General features: G+C 38.8%; 1 protein-coding gene across 5 annotated transcripts in view; it reads right to left on the bottom strand.

The window, feature by feature from the left end:
* Nucleotides 1–25,547, bottom strand: part of KAT6A (lysine acetyltransferase 6A) — a 107,943-nt gene that overhangs the window by 5,749 nt on the left and 76,647 nt on the right. For all 5 annotated transcript variants that reach the window (XM_047771797.1, XM_047771800.1, XM_047771798.1 and 2 more), the window contains 8 exons: nt 24,973–25,088; nt 13,581–13,722; nt 11,894–12,055; nt 10,751–10,844; nt 8,973–9,204; nt 8,052–8,259; nt 6,003–6,626; nt 2,066–2,375 (listed from right to left, as the gene is read on the bottom strand). In XM_047771797.1, the coding sequence (XP_047627753.1) occupies nt 2,066–2,375; nt 6,003–6,626; nt 8,052–8,259; nt 8,973–9,204; nt 10,751–10,844; nt 11,894–12,055; nt 13,581–13,722; nt 24,973–25,088 (1,888 nt within the window). The remainder of the gene's footprint in view (nt 1–2,065; nt 2,376–6,002; nt 6,627–8,051; nt 8,260–8,972; nt 9,205–10,750; nt 10,845–11,893; nt 12,056–13,580; nt 13,723–24,972; nt 25,089–25,547) is intronic.

Here is a 25,547-nt window from a genome sequence, read left to right as displayed (position 1 = left end):
AGAATCTGAGCAGCTGCTGCAACCTAGGCCTCAGCTGTTGCGGGATCCTTTAACCCACTGAGCCACCGGGGACTGAATGCATGCCGCTGCAGCAACCCCTGCCACTGCAGTTGGATTCTTTTTTTTTTTTTTAAGGGCTGTACCCACGGCATATGGAAGGTCCCAGGCTTGGGGTCGAATTGGAGCTGTCGCCGCCATCCTACACCACAGGCACAGCAATGCCAGATCCAAGCTGCATCTGCAACCTACACCACAGCTCACCACAATGCCAGATCCTTAACCCACAGAGCAAGGCCAGGGACTGAACCTGTGTCCCCATGGATACTAGTTAGGTTTGTTACTGCTGTGCCACCACAGGAACTCCTGCAGCTGGATTCTTAACCCACTGCACCACTGCGGGAACTCCCTTACAACTACTTTAGACAAGCTGTCTTTGCTGTTTAAATTACAAATCAGCTCGTTGCCTTTTTTTTTTTTTTTTTTTTTCTGTTCGCCATTTGTATTACTACTCTGGGTTTCTTAGTTTCTACCAAAATCATTATTTCAGGTAATATCGTAAGCCAATGATTCTAGGCCACGACTGAACAATCCCACATGAATACTTCCCAACCAAAGTGTTTGTACAGGAATAGTTGCAAGGCATGTAGTCCTGGACAAATACTGACCTGAAACAAAAGTTAAAGTACCAATGACAATGGTTTATCAGAAATAAATTTGATATCAGCATTATTTTCTCATTAATTTTTTCTATTTCTAAAAACTGGAATATCATATATATTCATATATGAATGAATATATGCAAAGCATATAAAGTTCACCATTTTAACCATTTTTAGATACTACAGTTTGGTGTGGAATTAAGTACATTCACATTTCCCATTACTTTTTAAAGGGAAGAACACCAACGTAAGAATGGAATTTTGGGGGGTGCAGGGGGGAACCAGTGGGACTAAAAGGTATAGTTAGCAGTAATAACCTGAAAACAAAGGAAATGGCTACTTTAGAGAAAACTTTGTCCAACAGGAACTTAGAGATTATTTTCATCTGCAATGATCCAAGATAGAATTTTAATAAAGTGCCACTTTTTTTACAATATCAATTTTTAGTTCTATATCTCAAAATGTAATTCTGGAAAATCATTCAGAATAAAGCAAAAAATTTATTCATCTTATCACTACATTAAAAGTACATAAAAATATAAGACTGGAGAAAATGCTAGATTTGAAATTGAATTTATTTTTAAAAGGAGAATAAAAGCTCAACTAGTTGGTACATAAAAGCTACAGATTTATGTACCAAGCAAAGCAAAGCAGCTCAGTTTGACAGAGGCAGCGTGACACAGGGGCAAAAACTTCAGGCTAGGGTGCGAATGACTAGTTTGAGACCCAAGTCATATATGAGCTCATTTTTTAATCTCTAAAGAGGAAATGACAAGGCTAATCACTGGATTTTTAGCTATGCCATAAAATTTAACTTATTTTTAGGTACAGTTATCTTTCATTAGAAATTTACTAATAAATATCTATTATACTACTAGCTAAGACATAATAGAAATATAATTCAGGAACAGATTTGAAGTGAGTCCAACTGACATGTATCTGACCTTATTTAAGAACTACCTTCTAAGCACCTATTTATTTAACAATATTTACTGAGTGCCTCTTTTAAGCATTCAGCATGCATAATTAGCAAAACACACTGCGTCTATAGACTGCATATTCTAGGAAAGGGTTATTAATTAGATATTTTCCTTATGCTAAATCTAATCTACCCATTAACAAATGATTCAGATAATGGCTGAGAGAAAATTAGGCAAAAAAGAACAATTTCCTAACAGCAAGATATTTTCTACAGAGGCAAAAAAAGGTTGTAAGTTGAAGGAGGAACTAGGAAAAAGCATTTTTATAAAAGGACAAAGAACTGAAAAAGAAAATGAGAATGAATACACTTCCTACAACTCTTTAGAAGCTACAAGCTGTCCTGCACATGCCCAGTGGGTCATGTCTGTCTTCAGCCCTTTCTGTTGCAAGAGAACTGCAATAAGCAACAGGTCTGTGAAACATACCATCAACATCGTCTGACTCTTCGTCATCGTCTTCATCTTTTGACTTCCTCTTAGAAGCAGATCGACACCTGAGAACATCTTGGGAGGACAAGCGACGGAAGTACCCTCTAGAAAAGAGCTCATTCTCATCCTCTTCTTCCTCCTCGTCAATCTCAAATGTGGGTTCTAACCTCGGCATCGGCCTTTCCGAGTCAGAGTCTTCAAAAGGCTCGTCTAAGACCTCTGTGGTCTCAGAAATGGTCTCTGTGACCACACTGCTATTGTGATGTTTGCGCTTTCGGACTCGCCTTCTTCGGTGAAGAATTGGTTTCTATTTAAAAGAGAAAGAAAGCATTTTATTGACAGTGATGAACGCTATCATTTCCACTAATAACACGATTAATAGCTTTTAAACCTAATAGGATTAACACATATAAAATGAGGATGCTGTTTGCCAAAAGACATTTTGAATGTTATTTCAAAATACTAGAGTAAGATACTATACCTAAAGTATCACAGACACAAATTATCACTGAATACAACTTTGTAAAAAAATAGAGACAGGCACACCCAAAGAGCAGGTATTACTAACAGTTCCATTAATTTTAACACCCTAGGGAGCTGCTTATTTCAATACTGAAATGACACAGAGCCTAGTCCCTTAAATTCTCTTTCCACAAAAGAAAAACAAAACAAAACAAAACAAAACACTTTGTCTCACTGCTCTACCGTGCAGGTCAGCAGAACCATTAGGAATGCTGTACACTGTTTCAGGAGCTATCCACAAAGAGTCACAGAGCAGCGTGGGAATACAGAATCAGTACAGATTTCCTTGGTATTGGTGAGAATTTCAAAAGTAAAATAAATCTGTTATTGGGATTTGGCACATTAGACACAACTGTGTACTAGGGTTGATTTAACACCTTAAATCATATAATATTAGATAACACATCACCAAAACTGATCTACTTCAATCACCTCATTCTAGAGAGGCCAGAGAAGTTATAGGACCTGCTTTAAGGTCATATCCAGTCAGTATAGAAATGGCTGTAAAATAGCTTGACTCCGAGTCAAGTGAATTTTTTCAAAACTTCATGTCTGAGTATCTTATACATGATCTCACTGCCTATTATAATACTGTTTTTTTGTTTTCTTTTTTTTTTTTTCTTTTAAAGACCAAACCTGTGGCCTGGGAAATTCCTGGGCTAGGGGGTCAAACCAGGGGTACAGCTGAGGCCTACGCCACAGCTACACCAACACCGGATCTGAGCCACATCGGAGATCTATGCCACAGCTTGTGGCAACACTGGATCCTTAACCCACTGAGTGAGGCCAGGGATCGAACCTGCATCCTCACAGACACTATGTCCAGTTCTTAACCTGCTGAGCCACAACAGGAACTCCCTATTGTCTTTTTACATGGGGAAATAGTATAATTTCATCTTATAAATAGACAATATAAGCCTAAGATTGCAAAGATATATTATTCATAGTTATATAAAGAATAGTAGAATTTTTCTCTACTTTAAATTTAGTAGTCCTTCTAGTTGAGAACACAATTTTCAAACTAGATTAAACATGGCCCTACTCTTTGAAGAAATGTCTGATTATAGGATTGGGGCATGATGAACACAACATGAACCTGGAATTTTTTTTTTTTTTTTTTTTGGTCTTTTTGCCTTTTCTAGGGCCGCACAGGCACCAACTGGAGATTCCCAGGCTAGGGGTCCAATCGGAGCTGTAGCCACTGGTCTACACCACAGCCATAGCCACGCAAGATCCTTAACCCACTGAGCAAGGCCAGGGATCGAACCCGCAACCTCATGGTTCCTAGTTGGATTCGCTAACCACTGAACCATGATGGGAACTCCTGGAATATTTTGTAGCACAAAAATGTAAGGAAGTACTCAAAACAAAACAACTTCACAATGATGAGGGTTTGCATATTGAGCAAAAGCAGAAAAAGCTCCTAATGGCTGAATCTGGAATAATTTGAGCAACAAATTAATAAATGAAGTGGCAGAACTTTGATTATAACTCAAAGTATAAAGTAAATATCTGAGTCCATACTAATATAAATAAATGCCTGAATAAATAAACAGATGAAGAAGAGCAGATAAATCTCTTAAGCAGCATTCTAAATAATTAATACAGATATGCTGCTCTTAGGGAGTAGAATATAACTCCCCACATCTCAAGTGCAGCTGCGGGCAGTAACTTCTTTCCAAAGAGTACAGTACGGGAAAGGGTGTGGAAAAAAAGGAGTAACTCTACAGTGGAGGAAGCTGACAAACAACCAGAGCCAGATAAGTGAGGTTAACATAACAGTGAGAGGGCACACTGATGGCAAATCCCCTTGTACTGGGTATATCGGTGAATACTGATGGCTTTTATGCTGCGATGAGAACAGCACTTCACCTCTGTGGTCTTCTTTGCAAAACACATCACCCCTTCTAAGATCCGGCTAGTACTCAAAACTGCCAAGGCCATCAAAACCAAGGAGTGCCAGAAACTGTCATAGACAAGAGGGGCTTAAAGAGACATGACGACTAAATGTAATGGGCTGTGCTGGATGGGATCCTGAGGCAGAAGGAGAACACTGGGGAAAACTGAGGAAATCTGAATAAAGTATGAATTCTAGTTAATAATGTATCAGCGTTGGTTCACTATCTGTGACAAATGTACCATACCAAGGTAAAGGGCTAATAATAGGGGAAAATGGGTGTGGGGAACATAGGGACTTTTTGTACTTTCCCTGCAATAAATCTATAAATCTGAAACTGTTCTAAAATGGAAAACTTTTTTTTTAGGGCATTTCTCATTGTGGCTCAGTGGAAACGAATCTGACTAGTATTCATGAGGACGCAGCTTCAATCCCTGGCCTTGCTCAGTGGGTTAAGGATCTGGCGTTGCCGTGAGCTGTGGTTTAGGTCGCAGACTGAGCTCAGGTCTGGCGTTGCTGTGGCAAAAGCTCCGATTGGACCCTGGGAACCTCCATATGCCGCGGGAGCGGGAGCAGCCCAAGAGATGGCAAAAAGACAAAAAAAAAAAAAAAAAGAATGATTTCATTGCTTTAGATGAAAGCTGTCCCACTTCAGTCTGCTGACCTGTAGCAATGTTTAAAGTTCACTCCACATCCTGGGATACTTCTGGTACACAGTTTAATAGAATTTGTTATTATAAATGCACATTTATTAATAATCTGATCATTATTCAGACTTTGCAAGATGATGCGATATAGTTTAGAAAATACTTTTACTTTTTTTCTTTAGGGCTGCACCTGCAGCATATGGAAGTTCCCAGGCTAGGGGTCCAATCGGAGCTACAGCTGCCAGCCTATGCCACAGCCACAGCAATGCAGGATTGGGGCCGAGTCTGCAACCTACACCACAGCTCACCACGACGCCAGATTCTTAACTATCTGAGCGAGGCCATGGATTAAACCTGCAACCTCGTGGTTCCTAGTCTGATTCATTTCCAAAGTGCCACAACGAGAACTCCAGAAAATACTTTTAAAACAAAGTCAAACCACAGGAGGAGTGAAGACGAGAGAGAGGGATGGGAGGAGAGAGTAATGCCCAAGTGAGAAGAAAGGCTCTGAGCTCCCAACACAGGGCACCAATACGCCCACTTTCTGTTCCACTTGTAATATCTTCCTCTCCTCTTCTAGGTGAAGATGAAACATTTCTCAGCTGTACATACTTTTAAAATCCCTAAAAAGTCATAACATGAAATCATACCAGCAAGCTGAAAACAGTTTGTTGGCCTTAAGTGAGGTGATGACTTCTGAGTGAATTCCCGTGAACCCAGAGAAGTCAGTGCCCATTTCAAAGGCTCAATGGGAAGATCACAAGCTACAGAAGCTACCCTGAGGCCTGAGGCTGAAAGGCCAACACACTCAGAATCCCTGTGCTGACTCTGAGAGCTCAAGGAGCTCCAGGGTGGGAAGGGGGCTCACCTTCCGCTTCAGCGTGGGCTTGGTGAGGACTGGTGGGGAGCTAGACCGAGGGCTCTCAGGCTCCTCCTCCTCACTGCTCTCGCTGCATTCCCGCATCAGGGCCCGGGCCCCATCCGCATCCCCGTAGCGCCCCTCGCCGAAGTGCCGGGGCAACCGGTCATGGCCTTCTGGCAGCCCACACTTCAGAGGCTCAGGGCTCTTCTTCAGGGGTCCTCGCCAGAGCTCAAGCCCCTCGCTGGGTCTTCTCTTGGGAGCATCCGGCTTCCCATCCTGGCTTGGCTGCTCCTGCGAGGCCACTGACTGCTCCTCCCCCTCCATGTACTGTTCCTGGGATGTTTCTGATTTTTCCTCACAGTCGCCATATTGTTCCTGAGGAGCTGATGCCTCTTCCAAGAGTAGTTTGGAATCCTTATCTCCAAAGTGTTCCTGGGTTTTTCTGTTTCTCCTCCCCCAGCGGCCTCTCCGAGGTGGCTGATTATTGGCAGGAAGACTGTCACGGGGAAGGACTTGTTTGTTCAAACGTGTAGAACTGGCTGGGGCTGTAACTTCTGGTTTCTTTTCACTTTCTACTGAAGAGTAAGAATCTTGTTCTTTGTTCTCACAAGATGCAGACTTCCCCACCACCTGATTTTAGAAAATAAAACCATGCTGGTTAATTTTCAGTCTCATTTGATTATATTTCCTATTCTACTGGGAGCTTGAGGTTTACAGATGCAAATTATTGCATTTAGAGTGGATAAGCAATGAGATTCTACTGTATAGCACAGGGAACAATTAGTCACTTGTGATGGAACATGATGGAGGATAATGTGAGAAAAAGAACGTGTATACATCTATGTATCTATTTCGCTCTACAGTAGAAAACTGACTGAACACTGTAAACCAACTATAATGGAAAAAATAAAAATCATTAAAAAGAATTTCCTATTCTGGCCTTTTAAATATTGATAAGAAAACAGAGCTTTAAAAAAGGTTATCAATGATTTAAGAGCTAACGTAAATACCTCTTACATGTTAGGCACTGTTTTAAATGCTTTATGGTTATTCACTGAACTTTCACAACACTTACATGAAGTACTATTATATCCCCATTTTACAAATGAGTTTATAACTGAGGCACAAAAAAGTTAAGTGACTTGTCTCAAGTCATGCAACAGCAAAAGAAGAAGCTGGGGTATGAAGGCAGATACCCTGACCACGAGCTAGTACTCCTGACCACTACGCAGTACCGTCCTCAGTAAACAAAGTGAACGTTATCGCCCTTATAATCCAAGAAGTGTTAAATGAGAGTCTGTGAAATTTCTCAGAAACAAAAATTTATAAACAGAGAGGGGATGGACTCCGGGGCACGGACTAGAGAAAGGGGTTGTTCAAAAAAATGAAAGAAAATTTCTGTAAATATTTTGATTTATTTTATTCTGAATATTTAATTTTATTTTGAAAATTAAATTACATTAAACGGAGGCATGTTTATCAAAGGAGGTCACAGATTTTTAAAGGATGAAAGCACTGCTTTAAAAAAAAGAACACAGAAAAGTATGCATCACATGAAGAAAAATACTGAAAACGATGCAATGTAGTACAGTGCCTCATTAACCCTTTAATGGCTAAAAACATTTGGGTACCCACTGAACTATTTAGTGCTCTATTAGAAAACATGCATGTGTTCACATTATTTGCTTAATGTTCTAAGGAAAACGTACCTTCATTTTATTTTAAACAGTGGTCAGATTTAGATTCAATTCAGATTCTTCAATTACTATACAGCTTCAAATATAGCTGCTTATTGGCACTTGGATGAGAAATATTTACTCATAAGTAATACATTATAACAAATTTGAAGGTTTCCTAATGATATAAGGCTTAAAAATATACAAATAAGTAAACAAAATCCAATCTTCCTGAGATTCCTATCACTGAAATAGACTTGGGAATTCTAATGTGAGTTCACTGTGCTGGTTTAAGATGGCAGTTTATGTACATCACAAATACTTATGAAAACCACAAGAGTGCTCCTCTATCATCACCAGGGACCACTCGTGCCCTTACACTCGGCTCCAGCTCCCCCTCCTGGCTCTGAGGTTCCTCCTGTTCCTCCTCCTCCTCCTCCTCCTCTTCCTCCTCTGAGACGACAGAGTTGGAGACTATGACAGGTGTCCAGCGCAAACATTCTGGATCTACGTCCACGGGCCGCAGATTCAGCTGAAGCTTTGCCATGTGATCCTGGATAAGTTTTTCCCGGCGGATAATCACAAATCTGAAACCAGAGAAAAGTTTATAGCGATCAACGATGCACAAGGAGTACTAAATGACAACTATGGCCCTACCCCCAGGAAGCCCTGGAGATGAGGACAAATGTTTCACAGAAAGCATGCCTAGGAGACGCCGCCACTGAGGAGCACAGAAACCCCAAGCTGGACACACTTCACACTCCACCAGCGCAATAGCTGAGGCTGTTTTGGCCACTCAGTTTCCCGCCCTGAAGTTTCCCACCCCTGAAACTTCTGCTTCTCTCCTATACTCTTTTACTCTCCTATACTCTTTTACTCTCCTAGCCCAGATGCCTCTTTTCCTTTGTGACCTTTTCTGAACCGCACTAGAAAAGGGGAACCTACCTTTCCTTTGATCTATATTCCATTTTGTCTCATTTGTATGGAAATTAACCACCGGTGTATTTTACCTGACATGGTCTCTATAGTTATTACTTCCTGTACTGTGAAAGAACTCCCAATAAATAAAGTAAAAATAAGAGATTCAGTAGCTTAGGTCCAAAAGTTAGAAGGAAGAAGAAAAAAACATTTTAAAAATATATACGGTCAATAGTATAAAACACAGAAAGGAATATGATGGCTTAGGATCACGAAGTACACCATTTATACTAGTTTATGCTCCTTCATTGGTAATTTAGCTGCTGGATCCAAAAAGCTCCATCTAATATTTGGAAGGTATGCAAATGGATGTGATACTCACTGGTCACTCCGAAAGTCCAGCATCCGCAGGTGGTGGAGTGTGGAAGTAATGTCTTGAGGGCAGATTCCAGTCAGCTTACTTAGCTTCTTAATGCTGATTTGCTTGTCATTTTGGTGATAAAGGCACTCCAATATTACACTTTTCCAATAAGCCATGTAGGAAAGACGACCTAGATCGGATAATGGTTTCTCTGGAGACCCTGCTTGGCCTTCACGCTTTGATAACAAATAACCTAAAGAAACCCCCAAATCACAAATACGTCAGAAAGCCTATAAGAGAGTAGTTTACAAAAATAAGAACTTCTTCCACAATCAATCCAAGTATTCTAGGCTATAATTTCAAAGGTAAATTCCTTCAAGAAAAAGAACAAAATTGCAAAATCACTTGAAAATAAATTTGTAGGAAGATTACATAGTTTGTATACATTGAACATTAAGTTAGTATTACTTTGTCTAAAGTTAATACAAATAACATCATTAAAATATCCAAACTGGTGGAAATTCCTGTGGGTGATGCAGCAGGTTAAGGATCCAGCATTGTAGCACCTGTGGTATGGGTTTGGTCTCTGGCCCGGGAACTTCTGCATGCTGTGGGTGGGGCCAAAAAAATTCCAACTGTTAAAAATTAGGATTTCAGGAGTTCCCATCATGGCACAGCAGAAACGAATCTAACTGGCATCCATGAGGAGACAGGTTCAATCCATGGCCTCACTCAGTGGATTAAGGATCCAGCATTGCCATGAGCTGTGGTGTAGGCCAGCAGCTGCAGCTCCAATTGGACCTCTAGCCTGGGAACCTCCATGACAAAAAAATATTGGGACTTCATATTAATAGGCCACAATGATAAGATCATGATGATAATGCTTTTTATTTAATATACAAAGGGGAAAAACCACCCTTGCAAATTTTATGTGGACCACTAGATGGCAACAGCTGTATATGAACTGCACAATACAAAAGAATGCTTTCAGTTTTTAGGTTAATCCTAAAGAATCCTAGGAGGGAAAAAAAGAAAAAAGGCAATAGAACATATTTGCAATAAAATATGGCCAGGAATACAGTCTATGGCCAGGCAGAAAAGCAGAATAAGCTTCACTGGTCCACATGAGAATTAACACTAGTTAATTCTGATATTTACAAGAACTGCCTGAATCAAAATCCTTAGCTTGAATTATTCTTCTGAATGTATTCCTTTAAATATTATTATATTTAGCAATTATCTGAGGGAAAATATGCCTTCGAATACCAATACTTAATAATCAATTTACTCCAAGCATACATCTACTTCTCTAAATAAGATTATCAATGTATAAAACAAAATACAAGTTCCACAATGATCTTTTTAAAACTATTTTCAATTTTTAACTCAGATTATTTACTCCATCATTGGCTTCTACTTTTTTAAAAAAGGCGCACTGCAAATTTTAACCACAAGGTAGAGCCTGTAACTAAAAAATGATGCATACATTTTCTAACACTGGATAACAAAAACAGGGCAGGTGCTGTATGTCTTTATTCGTACTATTTAAGTAGGTTATACATGTTTTTAATATTGCTGTGGGACAGAATTACTGCATAAAGTAAAACTACATTCCATTGTAAATTAACAGTTACAAATTAAAGATATCTGCTTATAGATTACACAGAAGCTCATATCCAACATTAGCTATTTTAAAATATTTCATGTCTAACCAAAAGTAAAAACATGCTCCTGGCCTTAGGCTATAAAGTCCTATTCAGCAGTATGACAATGAGCAATTATGTTACTATAATCCTTACTGAAATCGATGAGAAACCTGCCATAGCCCTTGCGTTGGTACTGGGGAAGAATCATTATACAGGAAACGTTATATTTCTGTTGGCAGTGCTTTTCCTGGTGGAGAAAATAGAAGGCAAGTTTTAAAACAACAGGCTGGTAAGACTGAACACTAATGCTAATTTTTAAGAGACAAAGACTAACAGTCAAAACCAGAGCCCTGGTCCTTTGGGAATAGCAATGCACATCAAGGAAAAAATACTCCTCTGGGAGAAGACAGGACAATGTTAGGTCACAAATGTGAACTGCCATTACCCACAAAGCAACCATCTCAAGAGAATAAAAATATAAAATAAAACAACACTACCCAACACCATCTGCAACTCAAAAACAGAATGTCAATGCCTAAGATGAGCAGAGGAATCTGAAGCCCAACCTATCTGCAAAGCTACACGTGGTGCATCAATATGGCACCAAGAAGCAGGAAGATTTATCAACAATTTCTAAGTTGCTTTTATTTCCTACTGTGTTGCTACACAGGGTGGGTACAAATACGTTTTTTATAAATCAAGCAAAATATTTTAAGTTATTTTTAACCACTGAAATAGCTTACAAACAGAACTCATCTAAAGCTAGGACTATTCACTTAACTATTTTACACACTTAGATTTTACGATGGGCTTGCTTAAATAAAAGCCCATCTCTTACGGTGTTTGACTACAAAAGAATTTTTTTTTTCTCCCCAAGAGAATGTAAAATTAAAGGAGGGAGAAAAAATATCCTTTAATAAAAATGACTTCTTAGACATTCTTAATCTCTATGCCTAAAATTCAAATTAGGAAGATTTAAACCGAGAACAAACTCAGAAAGGTAATGACTTTGTTTATCTCACAAGTTCTATCTGTTATTGCCATGGGAATATAAGTCACTTTAAGGTATTCCCTCTGGAGTATAAGCAGCGGTTTATGCTCCCAGGAGAGCAGTCTGTTGAACGTTACTAGGCACTGGCTGGCACCTCATAAGTTTCTCAGTGCTCCTTCGATTTTCCTTTCCCCAAAAGCTTGACGGCACCCAGAATGTGCTACATCCTGAAGTGTCTTCTAGTAAGAACCAGCAAACACTGTTTCAGATTTCCATAAAAATTCAGTTTAAGCTGATATACTTACTTTAGAAAAGTACCCAACAAGGTGGCAGCCCTTGACATCATTCTGTGTTAGTACATAAAAAAGAAATGGCTCCACGTCATAATAGAGTGTTTTGTGGTCAAGAAACAACTTTGCCAAGAGACACAGGTTCTGACAATAAATGGTACTCACATTCCCATCAACCTAGAGGAATAGAAAGAGACAAAACGGTCAGCAGAGTCTCGAGTCCTAGAATAACACGCATTGGTTACCAGCACCTGAGAGTATCCATAGTCCAGCCTAGCAGAGCCGCCAGCTCTCAGAACACAGAGACTCATAAGCCATCTCTTGAAATGGCTGAAGACAGTACTGCCACTTTAAGACAACTGAATATATCAAACAGTACCTCAGCAAAGCCAGAGAGGCTCAATGAGAAGGTGATGCCACTTTCTGCTTTTATAATAGAATTGACTATAGGAATCCTTCAGATGGCAAGATGATCTGATGTATTTTTGCAAGTATTTAATTCAGCCAAAAGTCTAAATGCAATCTCTTCTAAAATACATCTGTTAAGTAAAATGAGGTATATACTACAGTTGAATCTGTGCCAGCAGCTAGAAGCAATGTAGCCCAACTGCCATGATGAAATGTCCCCCCCAGATAAAGCTACTTGAGGGATTAGTAACTGTTCTCAAAAGCACCAAGCAGGTTCCCTAGGCAGCAACCTGGTAAATGAAATATTTCCTGGACTCAGGTTGGCCAAGATCAGGAGCAACAGGCTATACTGCTCCTGACACCCCTGTACTCTTGGTGTTGCTGGAGCCTGCTCTTACATTAAAATGCCAATGATTACTCACATCAGACCCAAAAGACATTTCAAGGCTGAAACTTCAACAATTTAAGCAATTTCACATTACTTCATATAAAGTATACACCAATATATGCTTCAGTGGGGAAGCAATTTGATCCTGGGTATACTGAAGCAGTACTGTACACAATACTATAACACAATTTCCCTCCCCACAGGGTGAAGGGCTCCTCTACTCGTCACTAAAATAAAGGCTGAGGGAGAATCAAGAAAGTGAGAGGTGGAGGAGGCCCTGACCATTTGAAATTCCAACAGCACAGTAACTAACCAGCCTGAGCACATGGCAGGTACTCAATTAATACTTGGCAATCAGACCACAGAACTGAGGATCAAGAACTTAAAAACCATTGTTAACAACACAGACATTGCAGAGGTCATACAATCACAACGAAAACATAAGAAGATTTACTACAGCTATTACATATACCTCCATGAAATATTCCTTTGTACAGAGCGGTAGAAATCTTTTCACTTAAGTGCCCTATTTCATAGATTCTAAGACACAATATTATCACATCTAAATGTCAGTAAATTCTGTTGGTATTTAATAATCAAGTGGAGTCTTACAAATCATAACTAGCAGTACTTTTTCCTTCTTAGTGGTACATAAGCTATATTACAATTGATATCTGTGACTCAAATGAAATACAGAATAATTTATTCAGAGATCAATCCTGTGAACTTCGTAGCACTTAGATTGGCCCAATTCTGCTTCTCATACAGCTGAAATTACTCAAGAGTGAGCGAAAAACAGTAAATAACATTTCCCCCCCAAATTCAGTTGCACAATTAGATAAAGTACAGGTGGGTGCTGTATTTGAAACGGACAGGAAGACAAGTATTAAACACTTTCTACTTTACCTCAAAAACAGAAATATCACTCTTTCTGTAGATCTCATTAGCAGGAGGGTGGAACCAGCCACATTTCTTCATGTGCTGCTGCAGGATGGTTCTACTTTTCATATATTTTAGACAGAATTCACAGAGATACAATTTAGGCAGTCTGTAAAAAATTACACAAGAGGGCTTTAGATTTTATAAGACTTTAAACTTCACAGTTATTAGTATTATTATTTTTTGGTGGTCGCTCCTGTAGTGTGTGAAAGCTCCCATGCCAGGGAATGAACCTGTGCCATAGCAGTGACAATGCCAGATCCTTAACCCTCAGAGCCACCACAGAACTATGGGGAACATATTCTTTATTGATTCTCATTAATACCTAGGTAAAAAGGCAGGGAACGTATCACAATCCTCATTAATCAAATGAAAGAAAGGAAAAACAAAAAAAGATTAAAGTAATATGAATAACAATATCCAACAAATTAATGCCAGGAGGGCAGGGGTGAGAAATCAAGACACCTAGTCCAGTGCTCTTCCTGTTAAACTAACTATCCATCTTTTTTAATTTTTTTTTCTTTTGGCTTTTAGGGCCCCATCCATGGAGGTTCCCAGGCTAGAGGTCCAATGAGAGCTGTAGCTGCCTGCCTACACTACACCCATAGCAATGCCAGATCCGAGCTGCGTCTGTGACCTACACCACAGCTCACAGCAACGCCAGATCCTTAACCCACTGAGTGAGGCTTGGGATTGAACCTGCATCCTCATGGATGCCACTCAGATTCGCTTCTGCTTAGACATGACAGGAACTCCCTTTCCAGCCTTTTCAAATCACCCACTGACAGACATGAAAAATCTCAGCTTCTCTCCTCCTTGATATCTCTAATAAGTAGAAAACAAACTCTACCTTGACAACACACCAATATGAAGATTTTGTTAAGTCATATACTTTCCTCCTTTATTTGACCATTTACTCAATAATTTCAGAAAATGAATATCTATTGAATACTTACTGTGTGTCAGGCCCTGTGTTGGGCACACTAGGTATAGAGTGCTGAGTAAAATGGACATATAGTGGGTATTATAAAAGCATATTTTCTATATACTTTTAAGTATAAAATTACAATAGCGAATGTTTTTTTTCAAGTTAGGACATATTATACTACCTCCTTCTTTCCGCCCCTGAAATTTTGGCTTTCACTCTGGTTAAATATCACATTAAGCCCTACAACTCAAAAGTTTATTTTTCAACAAGTGAAATAAAATTTCAAATTATTCATTTAGATATTCTCTGTTATATTTATGTAATTTATATTTATTCAATAGTTTTTGCTATTTTAGCACTAGTTTAACAGGACTTCTTATAATGTTCTTTCATGAGGAGCTAGGCAATAAAGTTAAGTGATCTGATAAGTACATAATGTAATGGAAGGAACATAAACTAACTAAAAACCAGTGGCTTTTTAAAATTATTTTAGCCTGGAGTTCCCGTCGTGGCGCAGTGGTTAACGAATCCGGCTAGGAACCATGAGGTTGCGGGTTCGGTCCCTGCCCTTGCTCGGTGGGTTAACGATCCGGTGCTGCCATGAGCTGGGGTGTAGGTTGCAGACGCGGCTTGGATCCCGCGTTGCTGTGGCTCTGGTGTAGGCTGGTGGCTACAGCTCTGATTAGACCCCTAGCCTGGGAACCTCCATATGCCGCGGGAGTGGCCCAATAAATAGCAAAAAGACCCCCCAAAAAAATAAATAAAATTATTTTAGCCTGAACTGAGATGACCCCATGGCTCTCTATTATAAAATACACATCCCATGTAGCCTCAGCACAGAGGTGTCCCTGCAGCCTGAATGTGTCTAAAACTGGTCATGCCTTGGTAACCTAAGATATGATACTAACATTAAAACTTCATACATAAAAATACTGAAAGAAATGATGACAAAAAATATAATCCAAATAAAACACTGAAACTTCCTTCACATAAGTAAGTACTAAAAGTGAAGGGAATTTTTCTTAAAAATTGCTTCATTAATTTAGTTGCTATCAGTTTGGATAGCTATGCTTTAAGAAGATTAATCTAAATTAAAGAAAAAGTAGATTAACACACAAAAATGTCTGATTTGTTAAAGTGTGAAGACCACAGATAGCTATTTTTTCAAGTTCTAGTTCAGAAGCAGCTTTTGAAGCATAATTATAATTTATCTGAAAACATCTAATATTCAGCTAAAGCCTTCCCCAAGTGTATTTATGGAACACTAGTTCTGTATGCACCAAGTATCTCATGCTCAAATAAGGTGGGAAAAGGCATGTGATTCTTCTTCCTTCTTCCTTGGGGATTCACAATGTATATTAATTCCTTCTCTACAATCCCACATCTTATTTTTAAAACTGCCATTCAAATGGCACACTAAAAGCTCCAAGGAACTGTTGTGGTATAGTATTTCTAAATGTTTACAATATGTAACACTATTTTCAAAAATATCTACTATTAGCCAAACCCAAACAACCTGACACTAGATCATTAGTACAAAAGTCATTCCAGAATAAAGTACTGAGTAAAACAAATAATGCCTGACACCAGAAATAAAAGAAGCAGGAGCCAAGAGCATGGAAAAGAAAGGTTTCCTAGGCTACACTGCTTATTTCCTTTGCATGTTGTCTCAAACTACCCAGAGAAGGAACGGCAGCAGGAGAAATAGCTTTTTCCTTCTTTACCACCAGAAATTTAAAAACCTCAGAATGAAACAGCCCCAGTTGTAAACTTCATCATCTAACACGGACACTGAATGTATTTACTGAGTCTCAAAGGTGCCCCACAACTGCCAGCCTGTCTTCCTGAATACCTGAATTTTGAATGATTTCTTCTTTTAAAAAAAAATTCTTGGAGTTCCCGTCGTGGTGCAGTGGTTAACGAATCCGACTAGGAACCATGAGGTTGTGGGTTCGATCCCTGGCCTTGCTCAGTGGGTTAACAATCCGGCATTAGGTTGGTGTAGGTTGCAGATGTGGCTCAGATCGCATGTTGCTGTGGCTCTGGCATAGGCTGGCAGCTACAGCTCCGATTCGACCCCTAGCCTGGGAACCTCCATATGCCACGGGAGCGGCCCAAGAAATAGCAAAAAGACCCCCCCCCAAATAAATAAATAAATAAATAAATAAATAAATAAAATCCTTTTGCCCACACCCAAAGAACGTGAAAATTCCTGGGACAGGGACTGAACCTGTGCCAGGGATTGATTGAAACTGTCTGTGCTACAGCCACTGTAGTTTCAACACTGGATTCTTAACCCACTGAGCCACAAGGGAATTCCCTGAATAATTTCTTCTTAAAAGAAAGGCAGAAGGGAGTTTCCTGTGGCATAGCAGGTTAAGGATCTGGTATTGTCACTGCAGTGGTTTGGTTTGCTGCTGTGGAGTAGGTTGGATCTCCGGCCCAGGAACTTCCATCTTCCACAGGTGCAGCCAAAGAGAGAAAAAGAAACAAAGAAAAGAAAGGTAAAAGAAGGAGGGTCTCCCTACATAAATGTTATCAATGGCATCCTTCTCTCCCAACTACTCTACTATTTACCTTTCATTACCGGTTCTAAATTGTCAATGAGCTACACCCAGAAAAGATGAAGACTCTTTGAAAAGATACATGCACCTCAATGTTCTTAGCAGCACTATTCACAATAGCCAAGACACAGAAACAACCCAAGTACCCATCAAAATGACTGGTTTAAAAAGATACAGTACATATATACACACACATATATACATATAATGGAGTATTACTCAGTCAGAAAAAAGAAATGAAATATTGCCATTTGCAGCAACATGAATGAACCCAGAGATTATACTAAATGACATAATTTGGACAGAGAAAAAAAATATTTTGTGGTATTACTTATATATGGAATCCAAAAAAGTAATACAAATGAATCTAGATACAAAATAGAAACAGACTCACAAACATAGAAAACAAATTTATGGTTACCAAAGGAATAAATCAGGAATATGGGATTAACAGATGTAAACTACTATACATAAAATAGATAAGCAATAAGGACTTACTGTATAAGAGGGAACTATCAATATCTTTTAAGAACCCATAGAAAATAATATAAAAAAGATATATACACATATAAACTGAATCATTTTGCTGTTAACCTGAAACTAACACAATACTGTAAGTCAACTATACTTCAATTAAAAAATAAATTCTCAATGAACAATTTTAACTTGTTAAAACATGAAGATACAGAAGGTTCATTTTGAGGGCTAAATACTATAAATAAATAAATATATATATATATATATATATGCCCTACAAATGTGAATCTAAGAAACCTAAACAAAATCCTGAACTTTTAAAATATTAAGAAAGAAAGTAAAAGAGAGATGGAGGGAAGGAGAAGGGAGAAGAAAGGGTAAAGAGGAAGAGGGGAGGGAGGAGGGTAGGGGAAAAGAACTAGTGACTTTTTAGGTTATGGTGATAAATGCCAACTTTAAAAGCATCTAATTCAACTTTTAGGTCTCAGAGAGTTGAAAATAAAATGCAGGTTATTTCCTACGGTCTATAAGAGAAGCTCTAAAGTTTTAAAGTTCTAGTAGTAAGCAAGTTGTTTAAGAAAACATCAGAAGAAATGGAATCTCTGACAAAACTGCTGCCAAGTCTTATCTGGTATATTGCGAGTTTATGCTATTTACTTGGAATAGCAAGATGTATGGCATTTTATTGATGATTTGTTAAAAAGCTTCAGTGGAACTTAATATACAAAAAATAGTAAAGTAGAAGCAAGCACATGATCTACTGAAAACATTTTTAAAGGCTCTTATTTTTCCTTTTTTCCCATACTGAGGTATAGCTGGTGTACAACACAGTAAGTCAAAAATTTTAAAGGTTATACTCCATTTATAGTTACATTAAAATACTGGCTATATTCCCTGTGCTATACAATTTATCCTTTTAGCTTATATTTGTTCCTCTTAATCTCCTATCTCTATATTGATCCTCCCCTCTTCCCTCGGGTAAGTTTGTTCTCTGCATCTGTGAGTCTGTTTCTTTTTTTTTGTTATATCACTAGTTTTGTTTTGTTTTTGTTTTGTCTTTTTAGGGCTGCCCCCCACAGCATATGGAGGTTCCCAGGCTAGGGGTTGAATCATGGCTACAGCTGCCAGTCTACACCACAGCCACAGCAACCAAGGATCCAAGCCATGTCTTCGACCTATACCACAGCTCATAGCAATGCCGGATTCTTAACCCACTGAGTGAGGCCAGGGATGGTTACTAGTCGGATTCATTTCTGCTGCGCCACAGTGGGGACTCCTGTTTTACTTTTTAGATTCCGTTATGTAAGTTATACAGTATTTGTCTTTATATGACTTATTTTAACTAAGCATATATACCCTCCAAGTGCACTGATATTGCAAATAGCAAAATTTTATTCTTTTTTTGGCTAAATGTTATTTCATTGTGTGTGTGTGTGAACACATTACATCTTCTTTATCCATTCATCAACTGATAGATACTTCTTCCATATCTTGGCTATTATAAGTAAAGCTGCTATGAACTTTTTTTTTTTTTTTTTTTTTTGCTGCATCCAGGGCACATGAAAGTTCCCAGGCAAGGGACTGACTCCAAGCTACAGCTGAGAGAACACTGGATCCTTTTAACCTTCTGTGCCAGACTGGGGATCAAACCCATGCTTTCACAGCAACCTGAACCACTGCAGTCTGATTCTTAACCTACTGTGCCATGGTGGAAACTCCTGAACATATATCTTTTTCGGTTTTTTTCTTTTCTTCTCTTTTTAACCCCTGCATTCTGCGGCATATGGAAGTTCACAGGCCAGAGATCAAATTGGAGCTGCAGCTGCAGGCCTACATCACAGCTTGAGGTAATAATGGAACTTTAACCCACTGAACCAGACCAGGGACCAAACCTTCAACCTCATGGACACTATGTCAGGTTCTTAACCCACTGAGTCACAATGGGAACTCCTTGAACATATATTTTTTTGAATTAATGTTTTTGTTTCCTTTGGATATACACCCAGGAGTGGAATTGTTGGATCATATGGTAGTTCCATCTTTAGTTTTTTGAGAAACCTCCATACCGTTTTCCACAGTGATGACACCAATTTACACTCCCTCCAACAGTATGCAATGGCTGCCTACTCTCAAATTCCTTGCCAACATTTGCTACTTGTAGACATCCCATTCTGACAAGCATGAGGTGATATCTTATTGAGGCTTTAATTTGCATTTCTCTAATGATTAACAATGTCGGGCCTTCTCATGTGTCTGATGGCCATCTGCATGTCTTCTTTTGAAAAATGTTGATTCAGGTCTTCTGCTCATTATTTAATCAGGTTGTTTTTTGATGTTGAGTTGTATGAGCTGTTTATATATTTTGGATATTAACTCCTTATCGGTCATGTCATTTCCAAGTATTTTCTCCCATTCAGTAGGTTGTCTTTTCATTTCGTCAATGGTTTCCTTCACTGTGCAAAAGCTTTAAATTTAACTAGGTCCCATTTATTCATTTTTGCTTTTGTTTCCTTTGCTTTAGGAAATAGATTTTTTAAAAATTGCTGCAATTTATGTCAAAGAGCGTTCTTCTGACGTTTACTTCTAGGAGTGCTATGGTTTCAGGGCTTACATTTAGGTCTTTAATCCATTTGAGCTTATTTTTGTATGTGGCTTAAGAAAGTTGTCTGGGAATTCCCATTGTGGCACAGTGCAAATGAATCCGGCTAGTACCCATGAGGATGTGGGTTTGGTCCCTGGCCTTCACTCAGTGGGTTAAGGATCTGGTGTTGCCGTGAGCTGTGGTATAAGTCGAAAACACAGCTCACATCAGGTGTGGCTGTGGCTGTGGCTGTGGTGTTGGCCGGCAGCTGCAGCTCCAATTCGACCCCTAGCCTGGGAAACTCCATATGCCGCAGGTGTGGCCCTAAAAAGCAAAAAAAAAAGAAAGAAAGAAAGAAGAAAGTTTGTCTAACTTCATTCTTTTGCATTAGCTGTATAGTTTTCCCAGCACCATTTATTGAAGAGACTGTCATTTCCCCATTGTATATTTTTGCCTCCTTTGTCATAGATTAACTGACCACAATTGCTTAAGTTTTTTCTGGGCTCTTTATTCTGTTCCTTTGATCTCTGTGTCCGGTTTTGTGCCAGTACCAGACTGTTTTTGATGACTGAAACTTTGTAGTATAAAGTCAGGCAGTGTGATGCTTCCAGTTGTTTTTCTTCTTAAAGATTGTTTTGCCCACTGTATCTACTTTCTGGAGAGTTCTTTTCATAAATGCATGTCAAAAGCTTTTTCTGCACCTACTGAGAAGATTTTTTTATTCTTCAATTTGTTAATGTGGTGTATCACACTGACTGATTTGCATCTGTGGGATAAATCTCACTTGATCATGGTGTATGATCCTTTTAACGTATTGCTGGGTTTGGTTTGCTAATACTTTGAAGGTTTTTGCATCTATCTTCATTAGTGATACTGGCCTATAATTTTCTTTTTTTGTGGTATTTGTGTCTGGTTCTGGTATTAGGGTGATGTTGGCCTCATAGAATGAGTTTAGAAGCATGCTGTCCTCTGCAATTTTTTGGAATAGTTTGCAAAGGACAGGTGTTAACTCTTCACTAAATGTTTGGAAGAATTTACCTGTGAAGCCATTTGGTCCTGAAGTTTTGTCTGTTAGGACTTGTTTTATTACTGATTCGATTTCATTACTGGTAACTGATCTGTTCATATTTTCTATTTCTTCCTAGTTCAGGCTTGGGAGAGTGTACATTGTGAGGTATTTGTTCATTTCTTCTAGGTTGTCCGTTTGATTGGTATAATTGTAGTAGTCTCTTATGATCCATTGTATTTTAAAAACCTTTTCTTTATTAAAACCAAGCCTACTGGGGTGACACTGTTAGTCTAAAGGGAATAATTCAATAAAACTCCTAGAAAAAAGTAATAGTACCAATGGCCACAGTTTTCTCACTGAGAGGATGTATCACACAGCGAGAACATTACATCACATGAAATGAAGTGCAGCTGCTGAGATGATGAATACTCCCTGCCCGAGAGAATACTGCTGGGTGCTGCTTTCTGTCACCTTCTCCGTGATAGCACCCAGGCCCATATCAAGTAGGTGTATGATAACCCTAAATAGCTGCATTGTGGGGTGTAGCCTCATCCTTGACGTTTATTTTTAAGTCACCCACTACACTGACACCACAGTCTGTGAAGGCAGGACTGGGCTGCAGGTGTATTGCTTCCCTTAACTTCTAATGCAAATACTCTTCCTGGGAATTCCTACAGTACCTGTGTGGCTTCTGAACATTGTCCAAGATAGTAGCAGTTTGTGTGACCTTTATAATACATCAACTTGTAGTAAAATTTTAATATAACAATAAAGATTATATCAAATATTACTTAAGTTGAAGATTATGGTATAAGCCATCTATCTGAGATCAATCTAGATAGCAATGCTACATGGAGTAGTGAAGCATAGTGGTTAAAGGTGATGGCCATGTGCTAAGAGAAAAGTGGGATTAAATTCTGGTTCTACCATTTATAGGCTGCATGATCTCGAATAATTTGCTGGGCCCTGGTCTATAAAACAAAGATAGCTATATCCACCTCACAGAATTATTCCAGAGTTGTTTAGTCCTGTAGCAAACTCAGTCAATGATAACTATAGATGTTATTATTTGTAATTAATACTATGAATATTTTTATTCTCCTTTCATCCATTTTACTTCATATCTAAGTCACCCAAAGACCTCAAGGATGCTATTCTTTAGTAACTAGGGCTGTGCATAACTGATGCATCAAATCAAATCAGCAACAGGATCAAAAGCAGCAAAGTTCCTAAGCTACTCAATTATGTGGTAATCTGCCTTCTTAGGATCTTACTATGATCTTGGAGCAAAGCGGCTGTTAAGAAGCTAGGTTCTAAATAGCTCGGGAATAAAGGATACCCTATGACCACAATTCCTCTTGCCTTCAGCCCATTTACGTCATTTTTAAAAGGCAAAGTTGGGTCCTTTATGGACCTGTTTGCCATGTGTGAGAATCACATGGCTCTGTTGGAGAAAACTAGGGTTAAAACTCTGGTTTATATTCTTCAATATCTAAGACAATCACACTGCTCCAGATGAAGTAGCATTATTACTTTACTGCTGTTGTTTCATTTGGGTTTTGCTTTTGTTTTTAAAGTCAAGGATGTAAGAATACTTAACATACATTGCACACACAAATATCTGAGTATTACAGGAGGTAATGCATGATCCCACTCCCCAAATGATTTTTACTCTTGTGATCTGTCTTTTTTATTTTTACTTATCCAACTGTTTTGTTTTTGCATGCTTTAGGACTTGGAAATTTTTAAAAGTGTTTAAGACCTTTAATGAGAAAATAATTTAGAAGCAATTTAGCAGAGAATAATAAATAGTCATTACCAAAGTAAAAATACAAGTTTATTATTTGGAAAACATAAGCTCTCTAAACATTTCAATCAACTCAATTTTAAAAGAACTCAGAAGTAGGGAGTCCATGTTGTGGCTCAGTGGGTTAAAGACCCGATACTGTCTCTGTGACCCAAAACTGTCTCTTGATGCAGGATCAATCCCTGGCCTTACTCAGAGGGTTAAGGATCCACAAGCTGCAGCACAGGTCGCAGATGTGGCTCAGATCCAGCAATGCTGTGGCAGGCCTGCAGCTGCAGCTCTGACTCACCCCAAGCCCAGGTACTTCTACATGTCACAGGTACAGCCGTAAAAAGAAAAAGAAAAAATAATAATAAAAATAAAAGAACTCACAGAGTTCCCGTTGTGGCTCAGTGAAAAGGAATCTGACTAGCATCCATGAGGATGCAGGTTCGATCCCTGGCCTCACTCAGTGGGTTAAAGATCCAGTGTTGCAGTGAGCTGTGGTGTAAGTCTCAGACAAGGCTTGGATCTGCCATTGCTATGACTGTGGCGTAAGCCAGCGGCTACAGCTCAGATTTGACCCCTAGCCTGGGAGACTCCACATATTGCAGGTGTAGCCCTAAAAAGACAAAAAAAAAAAAAAAGAACTCAGAAGTGAAACATGCCTAAACTCATTTAAATATATATGTGGTTTTCTAAAAGTGCAATTAATTATAAATACATAGATAGAAAAATCCTAAGTACTGATGAATTTATTAAATTACAGAATATTTTCTGATGAAAAATTCTGGGAACCCTCCACAATGGTAGATAAGGAAATATATAGAAAACATCTACAATTCTACTTAAGAAATTAAGAAAGGTGAAAAATTTTACAGTTCTTATCCTATTGCTGCTTTCTATTACAATTCCTACTACACTTCTTGTTATTTATTTTTCTGCTGGAAATATCTGTTTACTCCTTCATTGATAAGTTATTCCCTCAAACCTGATTAAGAAGTCAGGTTCTAGCAAAATTTTTAATGAGACTTAATATTTTAAAAGTCAAGAGCCTCCTAATTCTTCTGAGACCGGCCTGCTCTCCGTTCCTGAATCAACTGGTTTCTTCTCCTCTCCTTGAAGGAAAGGGAAAAGGGGTCTGTGGTTCCAATCTTGGCACTACAACCCCTGCAACAGCTGACAGTAATAATCTGTTTTAAACCTAATGAAGAAATTATCTCCTCAGCTTTGCTGTTCCTGATCATACAAGATCTTGGCTATCCAGAACTCCTGCGGAGGAAACTGACTTGCACACCTGTGTTCTGTAGGTAGGAATTTCCTTTCCTCTTGTAACACTGTATGTGTGTGTGTGTGTGTGTGCGCGCACGTGCATGCACATGCGTGCCTGTGTGTTTTATGTATATGTTATATATAATACATACACAATACAGAAATATATTTATAACAAATTAATATTGCTGTTCTTCTTTGGAATCAACAGAATATTGCCTTGAAGATCTCTCACAAAGTTTGGGGGTAACTGACACTTTAAGAAATAGCTCTCAGTTGCTGTGTTTCCTGAGCTTATGTGTTAGTTTCTTGGGGGTCTGCTCTCTCTCTTCTTGTTTTGTCACTGAGATCTGGGTCTGAAAAAATATTCTCACTCCTATTTTTCTATTTCTGTTAGACTTGGAAACCAGACAAACAAGTTATTAAGCTACATGGAAAGAGAAAGTTAAAAAAAAATACTGACTTCTAGTTTTTGGGGTTTTTTTTTTAACCATTATATCAGCCTACTCCCAGCTTCTCAGAAATAACCTACGTTAAAGCACTGTGTATACTGTAAAGCACTAAATAAATCAATGTTGGTATAATTATTTTGGCTAATATTTCAGACAAACCATGTCACTAAGTAGGTAAGAAGCTATGTAATGACCGTACTTTGAACATATGTTTAACCCACAGGGTACCCTTCAGGTGCTGGAGTTCCATGAATCTATAAACAAAAGGTAAATGGTATCTCAAAACATACCTTGAGTATTCTTGAGGATATGGGGAAGAGTACCAGGTGTGAATTTCATACTTCCCAAACTCAATGACAGAGGGACAGCGGACTTGAGGGTCAGGGGGACCAGTCACTCCAACTTTCTGTGCAGTCAGAAAACACATTACAGAGGTTAGCTAAATTACATACCCTGAAATGGATAACAAAACCAAACACCCATCTGAGTCTAAGTGTTGCCTTGTCAGGATTCCACAGTAGAATTTAAAAAGCTAGGAACAAGCTAACAAGTTTTGAAATAAGCTGTATTATTCTTTAAGTAGAGTATCCAATAAAGAATAAAAATGCTAGGAAATCTCTCAGGACCAAATCCAGCTGGTGACATTGCATTTTCCATATTTAATAATACTGAGAATACTTGACTCAAGCAACCTCACTCCTTGATGCCTTGGTTATATTAAAGAGACACTGCAGGCATTCGGAGAGATGAGATGGGGTGGGAGGAGGGCTGCTTGCCTGCCCAGGCCACAAGGAGGGGCCCTGACTGATAGCCACAGCAATGCAGACAGAAAGGACTTGTCTTTCAGTTTGCCAAAGCAGATGTT

Source organism: Phacochoerus africanus, chromosome 3 (assembly GCF_016906955.1).
Source record: "Phacochoerus africanus isolate WHEZ1 chromosome 3, ROS_Pafr_v1, whole genome shotgun sequence".
NCBI classification, from domain to species: domain Eukaryota; kingdom Metazoa; phylum Chordata; class Mammalia; order Artiodactyla; family Suidae; genus Phacochoerus; species Phacochoerus africanus.
Note: the sequence above shows the minus strand (reverse complement) of the source record. Positions and strands in the feature narration are given on the sequence as shown.